A 22,210-nucleotide genomic window follows, 5' to 3' on the forward strand; every position below is an offset into this window, starting at 1 on the left:
TGCTTTGTATTATTATTATTATTATTATTATTATTATTATTATGACTCGTGTGATGAACATTTGTTCATATGGTGGAAAGAAACTAGGTAACCGCACTTAAGAATGCATCTATGTCTCTCCTTCTGCTAATTAATATAATGAACACATTGTATTTCTGGGGGATGCACGTCTCTTTGGACAAAAATGTCTTCAAAATTAATAAATGTAAATGTATTATTATTGTTGTTGTTGTTTTTATTTTCAGTGTCTTTTGCTTCTTTTGCTATGCATTACTAATTTTTTTTCCATCTTCCGGATAAGTGTCTTCACCTGTCTTTGCTTTGTATTACTGTCATTGACAAACAATATCAATATCATTGATATACTCACGTTAATGTTGTCATCATCATCATCATCACCACCCAGACAACAGCGCCCTCTGCTGCCCATCGAAACCCCACACGGCGGCCCATGGTTTCCGGTGTGATGGCGCCCCGGAGCCGGACTCGCCTGTAGTTTGGATGTGAGGTAAGAGGAACGAAGGTGCGCGATGCTGCACATCCTATCGGTGTCTTCCGCTCGGCGCTGCGCGCTCTGTGCTCTTTCGGGGAAGCGGTAGCAGTTCGCACTGCGGGGTCCGAGCGGCTGTTTCGGACCTACATCCCACACACACGCTCACTTTTTTTCCGACTTATCATGCGCAACTGAAGCACGTTTTTACTCAAATTACTGTTGACTGGTGAAAAATGTCCAAAACTGTCACGCGGCGGCTCCACGTGCTCGCAGGGACAGAGTATCTATTATATACAATTACAATATTTATATATACACACACACAATGAATGAACTGGAGTAATTGTAGAGGCTGGGAGTGACGTCACTGGCGGAAAAATGATCGTGGAGCTACTATAATGTATAATCATCAGTGATGTAGCGTCCGCTGCGCCGGTGCTCTGTTACTTTTAAATGTATCCATTTAGCCGAGACAGTTTCTTCTCTAAAGTGACTACAACTCGGAGTAAACACAACTCCATTTTACCAGTAGACTTACTGCTATGGGCTGGTATTAAAGAGGGGCTCGTGACAGATGGTGAGCTGTAAGTTCATGGGGTAGAAAGATGAGCCAGAAGTGGGTCTGAAAGAGGTGGGTTTTTTTTTTTTTTTTTTTGAGACCCTTTTGAAACTAAAAAGAGGTTCAGCAGCTCCGAGGGACAGAGGGAGCTCATTGCACTGCATTCTTGCCAAATGTGAGAACCTGGAGACTTTTTGATTTTGGACCCTTGTACAGCAGGATTGCCAAGCGGCCAGAGGTGGAGCAACACAGTGCTCGTGCTGGGCTGGAGGGAGCGATCAGGTACTTCCTGGAGGCGTAAGGCCGCAGATCCTTTGGCTGTCTTGTAGACCAGAGTGTTGAGCTTGATCCGGGCAACAACAGGAAGCCAGTGGGACAGAGACAAGGAGAGGAGACACAGGACATTGCAGATCCACTTGAGAGACTTGATGGCAGAGTCTCAAAGACCAGACAGATGACGGTTATAGTAGTCAAGGCCCTGATATCACAACGTCCTAATGGATGGATTGCGTCTATTGTTTGAGTCATAAGTTTCTTATGGACACTTGTGTGTAACGCTGCGCTGTTCATTACATTTTATACTAGGATGGTTTTCTGTTACATGTTTGGTAAATTTTTGGGCTTTCACTGACATGGTTTAGAAAATCCAGATGTTTCTAATGGTGATGTTCGTAATGCAGTGAAAGCATCCTGTGTTTCTAAACAAACATAAGATGCTTTCATGCCAAAGCAAAGGGTTTACATGTGACTTAAACGTTGTAATTTATGGTTTAGTAAAAACAAAAAAAAGCACAACTTATAGTAAAAGTCATTGCAATGACCTCTAATCAGGTTCACTGTAATCAGAGTTGCTGTAACAGTCTGAAAATCATTGTAACCACCTATAATCAGTCCGTTATTATGACAGCCTGCAGTCAAAGTTGCCGTAATGACCCGTAATCAGCCATCGCAATGATCTTAAGTCCGATTTCTTCTAACAACCTGAAATCAATCACTGTAATGACCCATAGTCAAGAGTAAGTCCTTGTGAGTACCTGTAGTCAGTCTCTGTAACAAATTGTAATCATAGGTACTGCAATGACCTGTAATCAGTCAGTCATTGTGATGACCTGTAGTCAGTCACTGTAACAACTTGTAATTAGAGTCGCTGTAACGACCTGAAATTAGTAAATGTAACAAATTTCAAGCAATCATTGTGATGACCTGTAATCAGAGTCGCTGTAACAACTTGTAATCAGAGTCGCTGTAACAACTTGTAATCAGAGTCACTGTAACGACCTGAAATTAGTAAATGTAACAACTTTCAAGCAATCGTTGTGATGACCTGTAATCAGAGTCGCTGTAACAACTTGTAATCAGAGTCACTGTAACGACCTGAAATTAGTAAATGTAACAACTTTCAAGCAATCGTTGTGATGACCTGTAATCAGAGTCGCTGTAACAACTTGTAATCAGAGTCGCTGTAACGACCTGAAATTAGTAAATGTAACAACTTTCAAGCAATTGTTGTGATGACCTGTAATCTGAGACAGTCCTTGTGACGATGACCTGTAGTCACTGTGATGACATTAAATCAGAATTGCTGTAATGACCTTAAATCGATCATTGTAACAACTTTTGATCAATTATTGTGATGACCTCTAATCAGTCACTTTAACAACTTGTGGTCAGTCTGTCCATATAATGATTTTAAAACGGAACTTCTGCGATGACCTGAAGTCGGTGTCAGTGTGACAACCTGTAGTCAGTCAGCTGCTGTAACAGCCTTTAATCCGATCAGTGTAACAGTCTGTAGTGCCACTGATGCTCTTACGTCCCAGAAGTTGAAGCACGTGTCCTATGAACTGTCACAGTAGCTATAAAGACGTGATGATGGAGGTATGTGGTTTGTCCTTCACTTTCCAGTAAGTGTCAAGTGGTGCACGGTCATCAATTGTGTTTCTCGTCATGAATCTCTCAGTAAATGTGAGCACTGAGTATTTTCTGCGTTGCGCTGAACTGGTCAGCTGGTCAGTTCGCTCCTGGATTCCTGCGTGAAGATGGTCTCTGGATTGAAGGACTTCACTGTAAGCTATCAAAACGGAGCCTCTTTCACATCTCTCACTGTGAGTTTGTTTCATCTTCTCATGGTTTGTGCTCTGAAAGGCGTTTCGTATTCAGGTAGCCTCCACCCCCCGGATGTCGGCACCAAACTTCGACTCTCCGAACTCTAATTGGCAAACAATGGTAGGAAAGGAGCGAACAGCATTTCCTGCTGCAGGACCTCCGTCACAGAGCTGAGTTCCCCGGTGTTCGTGTTCCCACGCTGTGGCCTCATCCCTCCTGAGCCTCTTTAAGAGTTTGTCCTTCTTCTTCTATCTCTTTACCCCGCAGAGTTCCCCATGTGCCGGCATCTGTGACGGCCTTCCCATGCGTGGCTCCAGAACCGACTATGCTGTTGCTGGGAGTACTGGGAGCGGTGTGCGCTTGCGCTGCGGCCAGCGCGGACGACGGCGGCGGGTCCCGCGAGCCGAGCGTGAACTTCAGCTCCTTCTCGCTGCCTGATGAGCACATCCCCTACTTCCTACGCAACAACAAGAGGGTGGCGAAGATCTGCAAAGAAGACCTGCTCTGCCCATTCAAAGTAAGATGTTCTCCATCTCACCTACGGTGCAGTGTTGCAGGGCTTTGTTCTGGTCTTCGAAACCTCCTTCTGTTCCTTCTCTCGATTCCAATCTCTTTGTTTTTTTTTTTGTTTCTTCCGACAGCATGTGCTACGGAATTTGACAGCCTGCTGGGGCTATGAAAAGAACTGCAGTCCAGAGGGCAGGTTCAGCTATCCCGTCTGCTCCAGGGTTGACCCGGGATGGTAGGCCGCGCTCGCCCAGACCTGGAACACACAGTAAACATAATTAGATCTTCATCGGATCACAGAGGAATAACTTCTATAAGCCGTCATTAGTATTTTGTTTCTTAATCGTTGCTTTTAGTCAAAGAATTTTTCAACGGCTGGTTATTTTTTTGGAGGAGTGTGTCTCTTGCTCAGGGGTATTGCAACAGCAGCCCTCCTGGGACTTGAACCGGCTACCTTCGGGTTTCAAATCCATGTCTTTAACCGCAATGCTGCTGAGATCTTGAGAGCGAACATTGCACGTGGCTGTGTTTGTTCATCCTGGGGTCAATGTTCCTGACTGCGGTCGGGAGGGACCCTCGCAATGGAAACCGGATGGTGAGACCGCCGATGCGACGTTGGACTGACCGCATGTCCCCTCGTCAGGGTCGCTTCGCTGCAGGCTGCCCAAGAGCTCTTCTGGAAGCAGGCGGACTTTGGCTACGTGAAGGAGCGACTCGCTGAACTGAGGACCCTTTGCAAGCCCTCCAGACCCGTGAGTCCTGCTTCTCTTTCTCATACTGGCTGAGTTTCAAAAGAATTAGTCCCTTTTATTTCTAGAGTTCAAATAGTCTTGTTCCATCTTATGAAAGCAATTTGTTCCAAAAAAATCCTTTGTAACATGAATTCTCATAACTGGAAGACGCAATTGCCATTACCGACATGCGTTGCCTAATGACGGGGAAACGTTCTGAGAAATGCGTCGCTAGGCGATTTCATCATTGTACAAACATCATAGAGTGTACTTATACAAACCTAGATGGTATAGCCTTGATCATAGAGTGTATTTCTAGACACCTAGATGGTATAGGCTGGATGCAGTCAAGAGACGTGGTAAACACGAGCTTTGTGACGCTGCTGCCGATGTAACACGGCATACTGTTTTACAGTAATTTTTTTTTTTTTTTTTTTTTTTTTTTTTTTTAATAAATAGGAAGACTACAAGATCATATAGAATATTGGTGGTCTTCGTAGCTCGGGTTGCTGGTTGAGGTGTTCGGTTGTTCGCCGAGCTTGGCATTTAGGTTGCAAAGGTTTCATCACCAGTCAAGGTGACAACATCAGCACGCAAGTTGTGTGATTTGTGTTGGATGCTTCCTCCTTCATATATAGTTTGATGGGTGGGACTGCCTGAAGCTTGGACGTGATTGGTTGGTTTCACGTGACCTTGGGCGCGAGTGGTTCTTCTGATTTTTGATTGGTCGGTTGCCGGTTTCCAACCGGAACCGGTTCGATACCGGTTGGGCCCTTGTTGGTCCTTGCATCATATAGGCTCGTAGATGGGGTCCAGATCAATATGTTTGTTAATGGAATTGACTGAAGAGTACCAGGCTTCAAGGAACTCCCTCAAATGTTTTATATATGCCTGGGATAAGACTTCTGCATTGTCCTTTTTGAATGTATGTCCTTCTTGATCCTGGTGTATGGATATCATGGACAATGGGTCGTGCCTCCTGGTGGCCGGCTTGTGTTCACGGAGCCGAGTTGATGATTTTCTTCCGGTTTGGCCAAGGCAGTATTTGTTGCAGTTATTGCAGTTGATTTTGCAGATCGCCTTCATTCTATCTTCGTTCTTGAGTTCTTCCTTTGGTTTTGAAATGATGCTTCGCTGAGCGGCTGTTGGCTTGCGTGCTGCTGTGATTCCACCAAACACCTCAGGAAGAGTACACTCTAAAATAAAGATAAGTACGGTATAGTAAATACATTAACATAGGTGTTTATGATCATTATCAAGTATTATGTACCGCACATAATTGTGTGTGCTGTACTTTTATACGACTGCCAGCACAGTTATTTTTCCCAAAAAGACTATAAATGATTTTTATTTTTTTTTTTTGTGTTTCTCTCACTATTTTGAAAGTTTTTTTTTTTTTTTTCTCCCTCCCCCCAGTATTTCTGGTTTTCTTTTTTTTCTTTTTTTTTTTTTTTTTTGCAAACATTTTTATTTTTTGTAAATTTCTGGTTGCGCTGTGTCAGCTGTCTCAGTCTCCAGCGGGCCGTCTTTTCCAGGGAGACTCCTCGCTGAAATGCACCAGCCACGCACGCTACTGCCGCGCAACGAACCTCTACCTAGACCTGAGGAACCCGCCGAGGAACCACGACAGGTGTGTGCGCTCACTGCGGGCACCCGGCTTGGAGAGCGCAAACGTGGTTCCCGGCACCGGCTTCCTGCGTGGATACAGTACCTGTAGGGGACGGAGGCCGCAAAAAATTTGCTGCCCTGACTGCACACAAATATGACAAAAAAAAGAGTTTCACGTTTTTATTTTTCGCCTCGTGGTGTGTTCAGCTGCTCCCCTCCATCATTCAAGTCCCTATTTTTATTATAGTGCTATCAAATAAAGTTTATATAAGCTTGAAATGTGGTTTCGCCCCTTAGAGGGAAACACAAAGGACAGAGGTGCAATTTGACAGTATTTCATATATACCAGTATTATTCTGCTACAATATTTTAGTATAATGCTACATAAGGTTTGTGCATAATGTGTAACTTGTGTAATATTGTCCATGAAAGTCTGTTAAGGTCCTGCGATGTGTTTCAGGTATAAGGAGGACTTCTTCCAGGAGGGGCAGATCGGGGGCCACTGCAGTCTCGACAGCAGAGCCCTGCAGTCCGAGGGGCAGCACAAAAGCCCCCTGCAGTCCTGGTGAGGGGTCCCCTGGAGCTTGTCGCTTACGTTCGGCCACGGTCGCCTTTCGATGCGCTCGTGATGCGGTCAGTATTACGCTGTCGGCGAGCGCTACGCTGACGGTGCCGCGGTGTCACGGCCGCATGAAATCACGCTGTCGGGAAGCTGCACGCTGACACTGGTTATCACACCTGGGGCAGCAGGTGGCATCGCAGTTAGAGCTCTCACCTTATAGTCAAAGGACCTGTATTCAAATCCCCACTAGTGCTCTAGTACCTTTGATCAAGGTACTTAACGCTGAACGGATACAGTATAAAGTACTGTAAATGAAAAACTAAATAAATCATAGAGCCATATAAAGGGGTAAATATTTTTAGGCAGCTTTATGTTCAAACCAAAAATATTGAATAAATAATAAATCAAAAATAAGCTGCAATAATATTGCACTATCTAGCTTTCTGCCTTAAGCCCAGGCTGATAACTTTTACACTGTTAACTTATCTCTTCCACCAGTTTATTATAATTTATTCATTTGGTTGACTCTGTTCTCCAAAGTGACTTCCAGTGTTATGCTACTTACAGTTACACTGCTTGGTAACTTTTACTGTACCAGTTCACGGTAAGTAAATTGATCAAGAGTGTTTCGGGGCAGCTGGTAATGTAGTGGTTCAAGCTGCTGCCTTTGGACTCAGAGGTTGCAGGTTCGAATCCCACCTCCAGCTGTAATACCTGTGAGCAAGGTACATACCCTAAATTGCTCCAGTAAAATTCCCCAGTTGTTTCAATGGGTAAATAATTGTAAGTTGCTTTGGAGAAAAGCATCAGCTAAATGAATAATGTAAAATATAAATACTGATACAGTAAAAGTACTGGATCAAGTTTAAGACCTTGGTTATTGCCTACAAATACATCAATAGAACTGCTCCCAGTTATTTACAAGACTTGATCATCCGCTACACCCCATCCAGACCACGTTGCTCGTCTACCTCTTCCCGCTTGGTGGTCCCGCGCATGAAAGGTAAAGCACGGAGGTTCTCGGTTCTGGTTCCGTTGTGGTGAAACGACCTCCCCCTCCCACTCAGAACTGCTGAATCTCTGTTCGCATTTAATAAAGGTCTCAAACTCATCTCTCAAGCTCATGTATGATGTAAAGGTTCAAGTACCATAACTTTATTATCATGCCCAGGTAAGCCTTTACACAGCCGCTCCTCCTCTGTTGTATGTAAATGTATGTGTACCTTTATTAAAAATATATATAGTAGGAAGGTGATGAGGAGTCGTCTATTGAGTTTTATGCACCTACTTGTGCGATGAACATCAGTGCATATAGTGGGTAGAAACAAACTAACTGCATTTAAGAATCACACGTCTGCAACTACACTATGTCTCTCTTTCTCCTAATGTAATGAACACGTTGTATTTTCCGAGATGTACGTCGCTTTGGAGAAAAGCGTCTGCTAAACGAATACGTGTAAATGTAACGTATAAGTTACCCTGCCGTAGAAATAAATAAATCATTGCGGTATAGCATTGGTATTCTTGGAGAAAAGTATCAGCTAAATGAATAAATAAAATATCATGCACTACAGCTGCAGGAAGGATTTGCATGCGGGTCTTGAGCGCAAATGGGAACTCTAAGCACTGCGCCCCCTATAGCCTCTACTTCAGTTTACATGTATACATGTCATTGTTGAATTCCTCTGCTGGGGGTGTCGGTGGATTCTTTTTCATATTGGTTAGGAGCGTCCTGAGGAGACACTTTACCGTGTTTCTGTATGACAGGTTTGCTGAACTGCAGACGTATACGAGCCTTAAATTTGACCCAATAGAGGAGGGCCAGTGCGACTTGGTCGTGGAGAGGCCCACCATCTTCATGAAGCTGGACGCAGGTGAAGCCGCCTCCGCTTGCGTTCCGTGAGGGTGGCGGGTCGCTGAAGTTAATGCGCCGAGAGGAGGAGGAGGAGGAGGAGGAGAGGTTCTCACTTTGTCTCTTTGCAGGGGTCAACATGTACCACCACTTTTGCGACTTTGTCAATCTCTACATCTCGCAGCACCTCAACAACTCCTTCGGCACGGATGTGAACGTCGTCATGTGGGACACCGTGAGTGCCGTCCCGCACGCCTGGGGATCGCGCGCGCGGAGCAGTGGGGGGTCTTCAGCAGCAGCAGCAGCGTACAGGGCACGTTCAGTCCGGCGTATCGCTGATCTGCTGGTATTTTGTGCTTTTAATCGTCTTCCGTGGTGCGTCTGAACTGTGTTTTTGTGCACTCGGATCCCACCTCCTACCGTAGAACTGTCGGTCGAGGTACTTCCCCTGAACCGACGCACTAAAAAGTACCCAGCTGTGTAAATGCGTAAAACGCTGTGAGCTGCTTCGGAGAAAAGCGTCGGCAAAATAAACGTATATAAAAATACATTTCCGAAAGAGCATTCGCGCAAGGAAATCTGTTTTGCTTATTTCGAATAAAATAAGTAAAATAAATTTTGGGATCATTTTATGAAGCTGAAACTGTATAAGTTAAACACAAGATGGGATTAGACTGTATTTCACAGCACATAAACTGGTGAGCATCGGTAGTTCCATGTGCAGGTAGTCCTCCACTTAACATGTGCAGCTTACAGTGGCCTCTCCGTCGACCTTATTTTGTATTATTATATAATATCACCATTAAAATATATATATATATACACACACTGTATAGGTATATATATAAACTAGTGACAGCTGCTCCATCTGCTGTTTGATATTATTGGCTGATCGTGCTGCTGCAAAGAGCTTATTGACCCAGCGTGTCCATCTCTGGGGACTGTGCTTTATTTACAGAATAAAGATTTGAGGTTCACTTCAAGTCACCCTCTTTATTTATACAATGACTAGCAAGCGAAAATGTGGGTTTTCTGTTGGTGAAAAAAGCCAAAAGAAAACAAATTTAGAAATGAAAGTAGAAATAACACGAAAATATAAAACTGTATTATTTATATTATTATTGTTCTGTAGTTCTACTGTTTTAACGTGAACGATGTGTGAAATTAGTAGGGCAAGTATATAAAAGCCTTGTTATACCACGTAGTAACATCCACGCTTGTTAATTGTTAATATATCCTTATGGGCCATGTAATACAGTTTAAAGGGACTTGTGACTTCAGACCAAACTGGCAAAAACAAAATCCTCTTGTAAGGTGGGGGCTACCCGTGTATGAGTAGAGCAGGGCGGACGGTGCTAAAAGCGCAGCCAGAGAGACGGGGAGTCGCTGATTCGACACCGCTGATCGATACGCCGAGACAAGAGGATTAAGAGACTCTTCATTCCTAAGGAACCCGGAGCGGTAACACACTTGCTTAATTAACGTGTAGAGGTGCTGTGATTGATGGAGAGATTCCACGTGCCCTTCCTGGGAGAAGAACATGATTGTACCCTTGAGTCCGCTTTCTCGGTGCCTACAGGTACAGTGGTGCTGTGTGAAGGTCGCAGTCCTTCGTTCTCAATGTAGTCTTTTTTTTTTTTTTTTTAAAAATATAACAAGTTATGGAATATTTTAATAGAGGGTTAAGTGTGTTTTCAAGCTGTTTGTGTTGTAGGTCTACTCTTCCAGATGCTCTGTGGTAAAGTCACACACACACACACAGGCGTGATGCAGGCAGTCAAGAACGGGATGGGAAAGCTGTGATTCATGAGTAGGATTTTCCTGCCTGTTTTTCCTCCCTTTATTTTTTGGGGAGGGGAAGGAAGTGTGTGTGTGTGTGTGTGTGTTTGGGGGGGGGTTCTTTAATTTACACAACACACACCAAAGGAGGTCATATCGTCACAAGGTTTTTTATTTTTTATAAAGTGCTCCTTTATGGTGATACTTGAATTTCCATTGAAATTTATTACCTGGGATGTCAGTGTAATTAAGAGTAGGAGGATATACATACGGTGGATTTTCTCCTTACAAATGTAACTGAGAGCTGCTTCGTTACTCAGATTCCTTTAACTGAATGTGACGCAAAGTGGGCCGGGGCTCCTCCTCAATTCTGTCTATCTATTCTACTCTTATTCTATACGCAGCAACTCATATAATGTGTCCGGGTGAAAACTGTGATATCGGACTAAGTGACCGGACTTTGTTTATCGAGTTGTGCGTCATTTTGCTCGGTGTACTGGACAGGAACAGAGCCGCACTGTCTGTGTGTTTCTCCCACCGAGCAGAGAGCAGGCTGTCCGGCAGCATCGTGCACACGGCCGCTCCTTCCGAGTACCCTGGTGGGTATTTATTTGTGACCCGCTCTAAGTAAGAAAGCACAATAAAGAGCACAGTTGAGACCTGTGACAAGAGCTGGAGTGCGGTGTTCATTGAAATTGGGTGAACGACTTGAATTACATTTTCCTCAGCAAGACGCTTTTCTCCGAAGTGACTTACTGTAAACTCTATGTAGCATCAGTCCACACACCTTATTCACTGCAGTGACTTACACTGCTAGGTACACTACTTGCACTGGGTCACTCACCCATAGATCAGTGGAACACACTTGACACTCTGACACTCTGTCACTCACACTATGGGGGAACCTGAACAGCATGTCTTTGGAGTGTGGGAGGAAACCAGAGCACCCCACAGGGAGAACATGCAAACACCGCACAAACTGAGTGGGGACCAACCCACGTCCTCTTGCACCACACATGCGAACTGGCATGCAAGCTCTATTTATGAAAAAATACATACAGAATATTTCTCAAGTTCGTAACGGCGAAATGTTTGTTACGCAAAAGCAGCTAATTAGTGTAACTAGTTACGAAATATTTTTTATTTTTACATATATACAAGTCTTACATTCTTTTTGAATGAAATGAACAATAGCCATCTCAACAGCTTCGAAAACTTAAAAGGATGTGTTCTTTTACCTTCAATTCAAGTTTTGTTACAATAAATCCTTTGTTTTCCGAGTTTATTTACTCAGTCTGTTTTACTCCAGTAGGTCTTTGCAGGATATTTCCCGGGACGTCTTAGCTGTGCTTTAAGCGCGAGCTGCTCCAGGTCCTGTCGTACTTTCATTTTCTCATTCTTCCTCAAAATGTGACAGGTTACAAGCTTAGCGGAGCAATTTTCATTTACTCGCGGAAAGGAGCGTCAATAGGAAGCTTTATTTGCCCTTCAGCTACTCTGATAAATATGTAGCTGGCAGTAGAGTTGAAGGAAAAGCCAATACTAAGTCCGTGGGGAAAATTTAAATGAACCTTCCCTGTTTTTTTTTTTTTTTAAAACTTTTAGATAGAGCTGAAAGATGACCTTTGCCTAACTGCTGCACCCTTTGCCTTTGAGTTGTTTTATGAATTTGCATTTTCCTGGCACAGTATATTAATTCTGTCCAGTTCTGCTCGTAACGAAAAGCATAAATGGCATTTGGAGAAATGATGTTTCTCATGGTTCGATCGTGTTGTTACGCACACTTAACAGTTTATTCAGTTTTTTTTTTTTTTTTTTCCTTAACAATTGAAGGGTTTTGCGTTTCACCCTGCAGAGCCTGTATGGATACGGGGACCTGTTCAGCGAGACATGGAAGGCCTTCTCCGACTACGACGTCATTCACCTGAAGAGCTTCGACTCCAAGCGGGTGAGGACAGTTGGTAGCGTAGTGGTTAGAGCTGTTACCTTTGGACCCGAAGGTTATCGGTTCGATCTCCACCTAAGTGGGTGAATGTATATTTGTTCATTTAGCTGACACTTTTTTTCCATACCAACTTACAGTGTTAATCTTTCAATTATTTACTCATTTATACAGCTGGGTAATTTGTACTGGAGCAATTCAGGGTAAGTAACTTGCTCATGGATACTACAGTCAGAGGTGAAACTCAAACCTGGAACCTTATGGTCCAAAGGCAGCGGTTACAATTATTTTTATTGTTACAATTTATTATTTTGTTATTACATTACAGAGGGGGGCGCGTTGGCGCGGTGGGTCTGACCGGGTCCTGCTCTCCGGTGGGTCTGGGGTTCGAGTCCCGCTTGGGGTGCCTTGCGACGGACTGGCGTCCCGTCCTGGGTGTGTCCCCTCCCCCTTCGGCCTTACGCCCTGTGTTGCCGGGTTAAGCTCCGGCTCCTGTGACCCTGTATGGGACAAGTGGTTTCAGATGATGTGTGTGTGTGTGTGTGTGTGTGTGTGTGTGTGTTACATTACAATTAATTATTTTATTGTTACAATTTTTACTAAATAATTGTAACCTTAACATTGTAAGTCGCTTTGGAGAAAAGCATCAGCTGAAAGAACAAATGTAAATGTAAGAATGCTGCTCTCTTTTTATGGCATCTATACCGTGCTTTTATTGGCCCCTGTAGAAATCGGTTCTCTTTCTCCCCAGGTGTGTTTCAAGGATGCCTTTTTCTCGCTGCTGCCACGGATGAGATATGGGTTGTTCTACAACACACCCTTAGTAAGTGCCTCTCGCGGTCCTTGCTCAGCTGCCAAAGAAATGTACATAATTTTTTTTTTTTTTTTTTATTCACAGTGTCACGTCTACAACTGTTGCAGATAATGAAGGGTTAATAAGACTCATTAATTAGCCTGTTACGTTCTGTAAAAGCCTTTGATGTAGCTGTAATAAATTTTACGAAAGCTGTGTAAAACCTTATTTTCATATTTCATTAACTCCGAACTCTATTTAAAATCATACTGATATAACTGGAAGTAAAAAGTGAAAATAAAGGTGTGGTTTCCACAAACCCCTACTGAAAGATGACTGTCGAGCAGGTCTCGAATTGGTAAAGGAATCCTGGCGCTCAGGAACACCTAACAGGAGGTGTAAACACTGTGGAAGTGAGTTGAAATAGGACGGACCGCACTCTTATTCTGTTTGCTTTACTGCCATCTATTGGCTGCGCGTGGAAACGCAGGTTGCGTTTGTTGGCGCCCGAGAGAAATTCGTAAACGGGTAAAGAAAATGCAAAGAAAAATAAATGAAGCGGAAAATATTTCCTCGTTTGAAAATTGAAAATGTTTCGGTAACAAAGGCCACCGAAGCAGACCGAGCCGTCTTTCTGAAACTCGCTTTGTCAAAGGTGAACTGATCCCGCTGGCCGTCGTGATTCTTTGCTTCAACGTGTCATTTTTTTCACTTGCTGCTGTCATTCTGTATATGATAACAGCTGACGGTATCCTAACGCTGCGCTGAACTACTTTTCATCCAAGTAAAACGTGTATTAAAATATAATAATGTCGGTAAAGGTCATGTTAATGTAATCGTGGACAAATTGTGTTGCAGCAGTAAATAAGCGATATCACCCTTTTGTACTGTTGTACAAACCTGAAACTTGTAAGTGGCCTTGAAGAAGTACATTATTATTATTATAACATCCATTTATATACCATCACTTTTGCAACTTTGTCAATAATACTGATCATAGTGTTTAAATACTATTATTACTCTGGCTGTATTATAATTACGATCATATTGTTAATTATGTCTCTTGGTGCAACGCACCATTTTCTTTGTATGTCAGTTTGGAGAAAAGCTAACTGAAGTTAATATCCTTGATGATGATGACGATGATAATAACAATAATAAATATATATCTGTATGTTACAGTTAACAGTTATGTTTTGACAGCTGTTAACTACTTTCCACGCTTTAGGCTGGAATATGTGTAGAGAAGAGAGTACTTTCCTAGTTATTTTGTTTATTTTATTACCAGGTACCCCTATTCAGTTTACTTACACATCTCACATTTTTAAACGTTAATACAAGTATACAGTACGTTGTTGTGAGCGATTGAAATTTTAGCATCTTACCCAGTGGTTTAAGTGCAGTCAGAAGTCCGGTTCCTCAACCACTCTGCCCCCTGTCTGCCCTTGTGTGAATTGCAGATCTCTGACTGCCGCACCGAGGGGTTGTTCCGAGCCTTCTCCCAGCACGTCCTGCACCGCCTGCACATCCCCCAGGAGGGGCCCAAGGTGGGCGGGACCAATTCTCCTCATGCATAGCTCTGCGTCACCTGGAGGCACCTGTCAGAGGGGGCGCTCCCCATCGCTCCGCACCGCAGCGGCTCCTTGTTGTACTGGCAGCTATTTTGCGCAGTTTGACACAGTTTATTGCTTCTCGCCCCGGACGGCTGGATCCATCTGCAGCTGACACCTCCTCCCATCAGCTGTTTCTGTCACGTGTTTCGTGCCATTCGTCTCCCGCAGCAGCTGCTTTAATGGTGGCTCTGTCGTTTTCTTCTGGTCTTTCTGGTTGTAATGCTCGTATGGCAGCTTGCCACAATCTGCTCAGCGGGCGAACGCACAGCTGCGATTCGCCACGTGACGTCTGGATCGGGGATGCGGCTCCACAAGGGTGTGTGTTCCATTGCATGTGCTGGGGACAGCTGGTAGCGTAGTGGTTAGAGCTGCTGCCTTTGGATCCAAAGGTCACAGGTTTGATTCCCACCTCCTGTTGTAGTACCCTTGAGCAAGGTACGTACCGTGAATTGTTCCAATAAAAGTACACCTGTGTGAATGGGTAAGTAATTGTGAGTTGCTTTGGACAAAAATGTCAGCTAAATGAATAAATGTAAATGCATGAGCTGGTTAGATGGTTCTACTGCAGTGTTCTTCAAATTGTTATCAGGCCAGGTCCACTCAGAGCACCCAGGTTTGAATCCTACCTCCTGCTGTAGTACTTTGATCAAGGTACTTAACCTGAATTGGCACAGTAAAAATTAACCCAGCTGAGTAAATGGGTACATAATTATTCATAGTTTAGTATATTACAGCACAAGTGTAAGTTGGTGTAGAGAAAAGCACGAGATAAGTCTATTGATCATAACAAATGCAGATTCATGCCAAAACTTTACTAATAATAATAATAATATATAATAATGTGACCACTAGATGGCGCAGTTGCACAAAGTATCTGGATTTCTTCTACAGGGAGCAGTTTTTTTTTCTTGTGGAGCTTAAACTACATTTTTTTTTTCTCACACACATTTTTGTCAAAGTTTCTCTCGCTCCTTCAGGGTGATGTATGATCTGTCTTTGACTGAAATGGCTTTGAGCCATTTGACAAGGTCAGCGGTGCATTTCGACCAGCGATGAGCAAATGCTGCTCAGGGTTGTGCTCCTGCCTGTAACAGACACGGCAGTGTGCGGTTTATTTTCTTACCTTTCAAATCACGTTCAGAATTGCTGCTAATGGAATTATTTTTCGTTCTTGAGAAAACCTCAGATAAAGAATGTTAATAGAAACCAGTTTGTCATAAAGTAGCTTGAAATGATTTTGTGTGAGTTTTTTGTTTTGCAAAAGTGAATTAATTCTTTAGGAACTGGTTAATTACATAGGAGGTTGTTTCTGATGTATGCAAAAACAACTATTCATAGCCAAGATTTTTTTTAGTATGATTTTGTGTAGATCATTGGTTATCCATCAGCTGCTTTTAATGGACCTTCCTGTGTCATTTTCTAACCTGTGATTTTTCGCCGTGGTTCCAGGACGGCAAAATTCGAGTCTCATTACTTGCCCGGAGCACAGAATATCGTAAAATTTTAAATCAGGACGAGGTGAGCGCCATCCTCAGCTACTTTCATGCGTAATGATTAAATGCGATTCTTTAGCAGAGCACAATGTGCCAGTGAAATAGTATTTACAATATACTCTTTACTGTAATAGCGTCGTGATTTATACAGCAAGGTGCAATATTATGTGTGAGCGGTCATTAATCACGGAATAATGGGCTGCGTTACAGCTTATCGGGGCTTTGAAGACGGTTCCTTTGTTCGAGGTCAAACTGGTGGATTACAAATACAAGTGAGTCCATTATTTTTGCATGGCTTTTTATATTGGCCTGCGTAATGGTTGTCACCGTGCGCGGGGGTGCAATGTGGTGCTGGAGAGGGGGCTCTCTCTCTCTCTCTCTCTCTCTCTCTCTCTCTCTCTCTCTCTCTCCGTCTCAGGGACGTCCCCTTCCTGGATCAGCTCAGGGCGACGCACAATTCGGACATCTTCATCGGGATGCACGGGGCGGGGCTCACTCATCTTCTCTTCCTCCCGGATTGGGCCGTCATCTTCGAGCTGTGAGTGAGCGCCGGCGACTTCCTGCCGCTCTCCTGTCGCTCGACCGTGGCTTTCATTGCACCCAGCTGTCTGTCCCATCCCATCTCTGTCCCATCCCATATCTGTCCCCTACATCTGCCCACCTCTCTTCTTGTCTCTCTTTCTTTGGGGCGGTCTGTGTTTGCTCTGTCTCAATCTTCTTGACTGTCAGGCTGTCTGCCTGCCTCTCGCCCTGCCTCTATGTCTTTCTTCCTGTATCTGTCTCTCCGCCTGCCTCTACCTGTATATCAGTCTGTCTGTCTCTCTGTCTGACTTTGTCTTCATCCGTCTGTCTCATTTCCCTTGACATCTGTCTGTCTCCCTATAAGGGGGATGCGGTGGCGCAGCAGGTTTGGCCTCTACCTGCTCTCTGGTGGGTCTGGGGTTTGAGTCCCGCTTGGGGTGCCTTGCGATGGATTGGCATCCCGTCCTGGGCGTGTCCCCTCCGCCCTTGCGCCCTGTGCTGCCGGGTTAGGCTCCGGTTCGCCGCCTCCGCCCCGCTCGGGACGAGCGGTTTCGGTCAACGTGTGTTTGTGTAGCTGCCTGTATATTTGTCTGTTTGTATGTCTGCTTAGATATCAGTCTGTCTATATATCTGCCTATAGTGTTTATCAGTCTTGTCTATCTGGTTATGTATCGGTCTGTCTATATATCTACCTGTCTGTCTTTCTTTCTTTCTTTTTTTCTTCTCGCTGTCTGTCTGACATGCTCCCCCATCCCCGCCTCCTCTCCACTTCGGAGCCTTCGTGTTTATCTCCTCGGCGAGATCTCTGCTGGCTGCGCGCCGCGACAGTGAAATACGGTGTAATTAAAGAGGCATTCATCACGCCGGGACATTATGGGCTCCGTGCCACTTGTAGCTGAGAAGGGAAGATAAAATGTGGGTCCCTGTTCTGCGCAGATATAACTGTCAAGATGAAAGCTGCTATCGGGATCTGGCTCGCCTGCGCGGGGTGCGCTACGTGACTTGGCAGAGGAGGGACAAAGTGTTTCCTCAGGACAAGGTGGGGAAAGCCAGAGGGTCCCGTTTGCTCTTCTCCCCTCTCTCCCTCTCTCTCTCTCACAAACGCACACGCGCACGGCCGAATTCGTCCTTACGCACAGCCTGGTTTATGTGCTTTATCATTAATTTGCATTTATTAGTTTATCTCACTCTTTTTTTTCCCCAAAACAACTTATATTACAGTGATTTACCCTTTTTGGACAGCAGGGTAATTTTTGCTGTATCAATTCAGGGTGAGTACTGTGATCAAGGGTTCTACAACAGGAGGTGGGATTCAAACCCGGGTCCTTTGAGTGCAAAGCGGTAGCTCTAAGCACTGCGCCACCTGCTGTCATTCATATACATAAGTTAATACGTATTCTGTGCGGATATATTGTATGTGTGTGTGCGCGTGTGTGTGTGTGCCTACCTGGGTGTAAGCATTCTCCATCAGTGCGTCCAAACACATTTGCATCTCGCTTCCAGCATCACGTTCGCACCTTTGTATCCGTTCATTTGCACTCATTTACATTTACACATTTATTCCCTGTCATCTTTATAGTCTCGCACACTTTTCTAAGCACAACTGTACTTCTCTCTCTCGCACGCACGCACGCACGCACGTGCATGCGTTGGGAGACTAAGGAGCCCATCTGAGCGCAGTTCCGCTTCACTCGCTGCTGCTCAGGGACTCGCAGGAACACGTTTACAGTGTGAATCCTGTGCTCATTTAGGCTCGAGGTGCGACGGTGTGTGTCCTGGCCTGGTGAAGCGAGGCAGGCTGGGAAATGGGTCGAGTCAAAGCTGCTCTCTCTCCCCCCCCACAGGGTCATCATCCCACTCTGGGGGAGCACCCGAAATTCACCAACTACTCCTTCGACGTGGAGGAGTTCATGCGCATTGTGCTGCGGGCCGCTGAACACGTGCGCAAACACCCCAAGTGGCTTGCGGATTGGCGGCGGCAGCACGACGAGCTCTAGGGGGCGCCATCCGGATACAGGCGCATCGGCCACTGGTTCGACGGCATTTTAGACGCTGCCGTACACACACACACACACACACACACACACACACACACACACACACACACACACCACATCTGAACCAACCAGCACCTGCGTGGCACCGAAAGCGCTCGACTCATCGTCTGTATTAGGAAGTGGAAGTTTGAGCTCTTGTAGCTACTCTGGATTGTGATATAATATGATTGTAATATTTGTACTGTTACCCGGATGTGAAGGTTAGTGAGGTGATGCCCCCATAACTGCCGGTCTCCAGTCATGACGAAAAGCGCGAACGTTGCAGTGAGGCTGCGATGCTGATGAAGTCGACGACGTGTCGCTCGTGAGCCGCCTGCCATCCCTGCGCGCTGGCTGTCTGTTAATAAGGACAGTTATTAATATTCTGTGTGACACGGTGCCTCAAACCCCGCTTGTCGGGTGCTTTCTGACGTCTGTCCCCTGACCCCAGGTGCTTACATTTACACTGACATTTATTTATTTAGCAGACGCTTTTCTGCAAAGCGACTTCCAACGAACTCTATATAGTGTTATGAGCCCACACACCTTATTCACCACGGTGACTTACACTGCTAGATACACTACTTACACTGGGTCACTCATCCATACATCAGTGCTTCAACACGGATTGGTCAAAGACTATTGATGATATTTATATAAATTGATACCTAGTGGTAATAAACACGCTTTGCCACATTTTTAAGGTTTCAGTTTTTGTTCTTTTTTTTTTCCCTCCCCAATTGTAATTTTATTTATTTTTGGAATAGGTGAGATGATATGCTCGCAGCAAAATATAACGTGTGTCTTTTCAAGGCATTTCGAGATGTTTGGCACAATGTTAGGAATGTTCCGTATTTGCCGGTTTCTTCCCAAGCAAAGAATGAGTTGTGGTACAACATCTTATTTTTTTAATCACCGTCGGCTGGTTTATACCACAAGTGCTGGGACATGTACCTCAGTCGTGCGATGTAGGTACAAACGCATAACCAGTATTTATTATGGTCTTGTTACAGACCAAGTTACACACACTCCAGCAAGCTATTTAATGTATTTAGGTAGAAGTGGATGTATTAGAGTAATTCTGCATTGCGTGTTTTATGATGCAAAATTATTTTAATGAAAAGACTGAATTTGTAACTGACGTCTTAGTCACGTTTTTATAGACTAATAAAATAAATTTTGTCAAAGACACATTATGGTTTTTTTTTTTTTTTTCCTGACTCTAATATTCTTTATTTAAAGATTTTGTGCCCCAAGGAAGAATATAAAGATCTCAACGTTCAACTTTCTGGGCCTGGTGACAGGGTAGCAATGGACAGTAATGTCTTTTTTATTCTTTATTGTAATACCTTTTAATAAATCAGTTTTTGTGCACTGAATTGTACAATATTACAAGCTTAGCACTAAAAATTAAGCAGTTTGGTGCTGCAAAAGATTAACATGACACTGCAATTATTATTTGCTTTAAATGTACTTTTATGGATTTGGATGGGGGTTTTTTCATGTGACACTTGGGGTAAACAAAAGTGCACCAGCAACAAAAGGCTTCAAATACAAACAGAGCACTATAGAAGCAGAGCTTGTTCAACACCATTTTGCTTTATTTAATTCACTATTTCTATAAAATTCAAATGTTTCAAAGCAGAACAAAACCATTATTACAGAATCACGTCAAGACGTGTCCTCTTCTTTTGCCAATGATTTAAGAGTTGCATTTTAAATTTGAAGAGGCAAATGAATGGCCTTTAAGATGACCTTTAGATGGCCATTAAAGGTTCTCTCTCACGCGCACACTGGCTGAAACCGCTTGCCTCGAGCAGGGTTGCAGCGAGCTGGAGCCTAACCTGGCAACACAGGGCGCAGGGCTGGAGGGAGAGGGGATGCACCCAGGACAGGACACCAATCCATCGCAAGGCACCACAAGCAGGACTCGAACCCCAGACCCACCAGAGAGAAAGACTTGGCCAAGCCCACTGTGCCACCGCACCCCTCTCTGTTAAAGGTTTTCGGATTTAAATTTTCCTTATTGTTTACCGTATTTGTCCTCGTTTGTTTATGTTGTACATCACCTATAAAAAAGCTCTTTAGACAAAAGGCCAGTGCTTTGGGTCACTCTGACTGTCACAGCCATAAATCTTGTTGACCTCAAAACTAGACACTGAAGCAAGAGTTGTACCGACACCGTCTGTCCACTAGATGGCGCTGCAACACCACTTATAGGGCTCTGACAAACAGTACAGGGAAAATAATATACATTATACATAATGGACATGTACACATGGGTACCATTTAATCCATCCATCATCCTTTGCTTTAAGAATAGGTGACTCTTGTCCTGATTTATGCGATAGCTGTCATATATGTGCTATTGACCGAGTCAAGAACACTTCTACACAACTTCCATACGTTATAGAAAATATGCATTTGTGCAGTTAAAGTGCTGGTCAAACTGTGTTGCACTGCTCTAAGGATTTATATATTACACAGACTAAATACTGAATGTGGTTTTTTGCAGCGCTGACCTGTAGAGCTGTAATCTGAGAGAAGCGTGCAGAATGTACCTATTTATGGCTTTTATCAGATTACAGGCAATGAGCTCTTAAGGAAGGATCTGTAGCAGATAAAATAAATAACCCCACATGGCCTGTGAGACTTCAAGATAAATGTTAGTACCCTGGGAGGCTGTAGGGTTCTTGTTTCTCTAGGAAAACCACTATCGTTGCTGTGAATAAATGTAGAATTGTACAACACGATCTCTTGCAGAGAAAGTGGAGTATAACTCATGGTGCAACGAAGGGGTGCAGGAGGAATGTGCCCCCTCCCCGGAGTCACGATAGCCTCTCTGTAACTCAGTTAAATACTGTTGCTTATATTTTTTTGATCCCCAGTATCCGACAAGCTGTTAAGCCGCTGGTGTAATCAGTGCTTTAAAGTACCTTTAGTAATGCAGTAAATTTAACACATTTTCCTGCTTTTAATGGTGTTGAGCAGTGGCAGTTTGTCATTCTCCACTGTGCTGGGAAGAACAGTTGAAAGACTAGGAGACTAGGAGAGTAGGAGACTTGGAGACTGGGAAACTACCCTGGCAGGAGGTAGATAGGAGATGGGAAAGTGCTCTGAAGAGAAGAACGAGGAGATGAGAGACGACTCCAGGGGGGCAGGAAACGGGAGACCTCCCGGGGAAAGGAAGCTGGGAGATGGAACGCTGCCTTGAGAAAGGGTGCCGAGAGACCATCCTGCCGTCACCTCGCTCCGAGTTCATCTTCATTCGTTGGTCAGGTTCGGTAATCATGACTGGCAAGTGAGCGCAGATGCAGCTGGGACCGTCGAGCGGATCTGGCGGTCCTGGGGCTTGCATCGTGGTGGAAGCGGGCGGGGGGGACGAGAGCGAGCCGTCGGCCCCTCGTTCTTGCCACACGCTTGGAGAGGACGAATGGGGCGACGGCTTGGAGGATGAGTGGGAGGAAGGAAGGCTCGGAGGATGGATGAGTACTCGCCTCCCCCACGCCGCTGATGGATGAGGCCGTAGCCGCGCAAGGGGGCAGTTTGTTACACGCTGGGGTGTGTGCCCTGCCCCCTCCCCCCACACCGCGGTAATAAACTTGTGAAGGGCC

At 44.5% G+C, this 22,210-nt stretch overlaps 1 protein-coding gene across 2 annotated transcripts; it reads left to right on the forward strand.

Annotated features, from left to right (window-relative positions):
• The first annotated feature begins 447 nt into the window (after positions 1-447).
• On the forward strand, positions 448-19,680 carry eogt (EGF domain-specific O-linked N-acetylglucosamine (GlcNAc) transferase). 2 transcript variants are annotated; one of them, XM_018733991.2, is made up of 16 exons: positions 448-508; positions 3,426-3,675; positions 3,800-3,900; positions 4,309-4,417; positions 5,932-6,026; positions 6,465-6,569; positions 8,334-8,440; positions 8,550-8,653; positions 12,053-12,145; positions 12,891-12,962; positions 14,393-14,479; positions 15,995-16,063; positions 16,249-16,310; positions 16,457-16,576; positions 17,497-17,599; positions 18,405-19,680. In XM_018733991.2, the coding sequence occupies exons 2-16, from the start codon at positions 3,484-3,486 to the stop codon at positions 18,555-18,557; spliced, it is 1,572 nt and encodes a 523-aa protein (XP_018589507.1). In that variant the 5' UTR covers positions 448-508; positions 3,426-3,483; the 3' UTR covers positions 18,558-19,680. The 2 variants fall into 2 exon arrangements, with proteins under 2 accessions (XP_018589507.1, XP_018589508.2); XM_018733992.2 differs by lacking the exon at positions 17,497-17,599.
• Positions 19,681-22,210: the final 2,530 nt, after the last annotated feature.

The sequence above is a fragment of the Scleropages formosus genome, chromosome 22 (genome assembly GCF_900964775.1).
Source record: "Scleropages formosus chromosome 22, fSclFor1.1, whole genome shotgun sequence".
NCBI lineage: Eukaryota > Metazoa > Chordata > Actinopteri > Osteoglossiformes > Osteoglossidae > Scleropages > Scleropages formosus.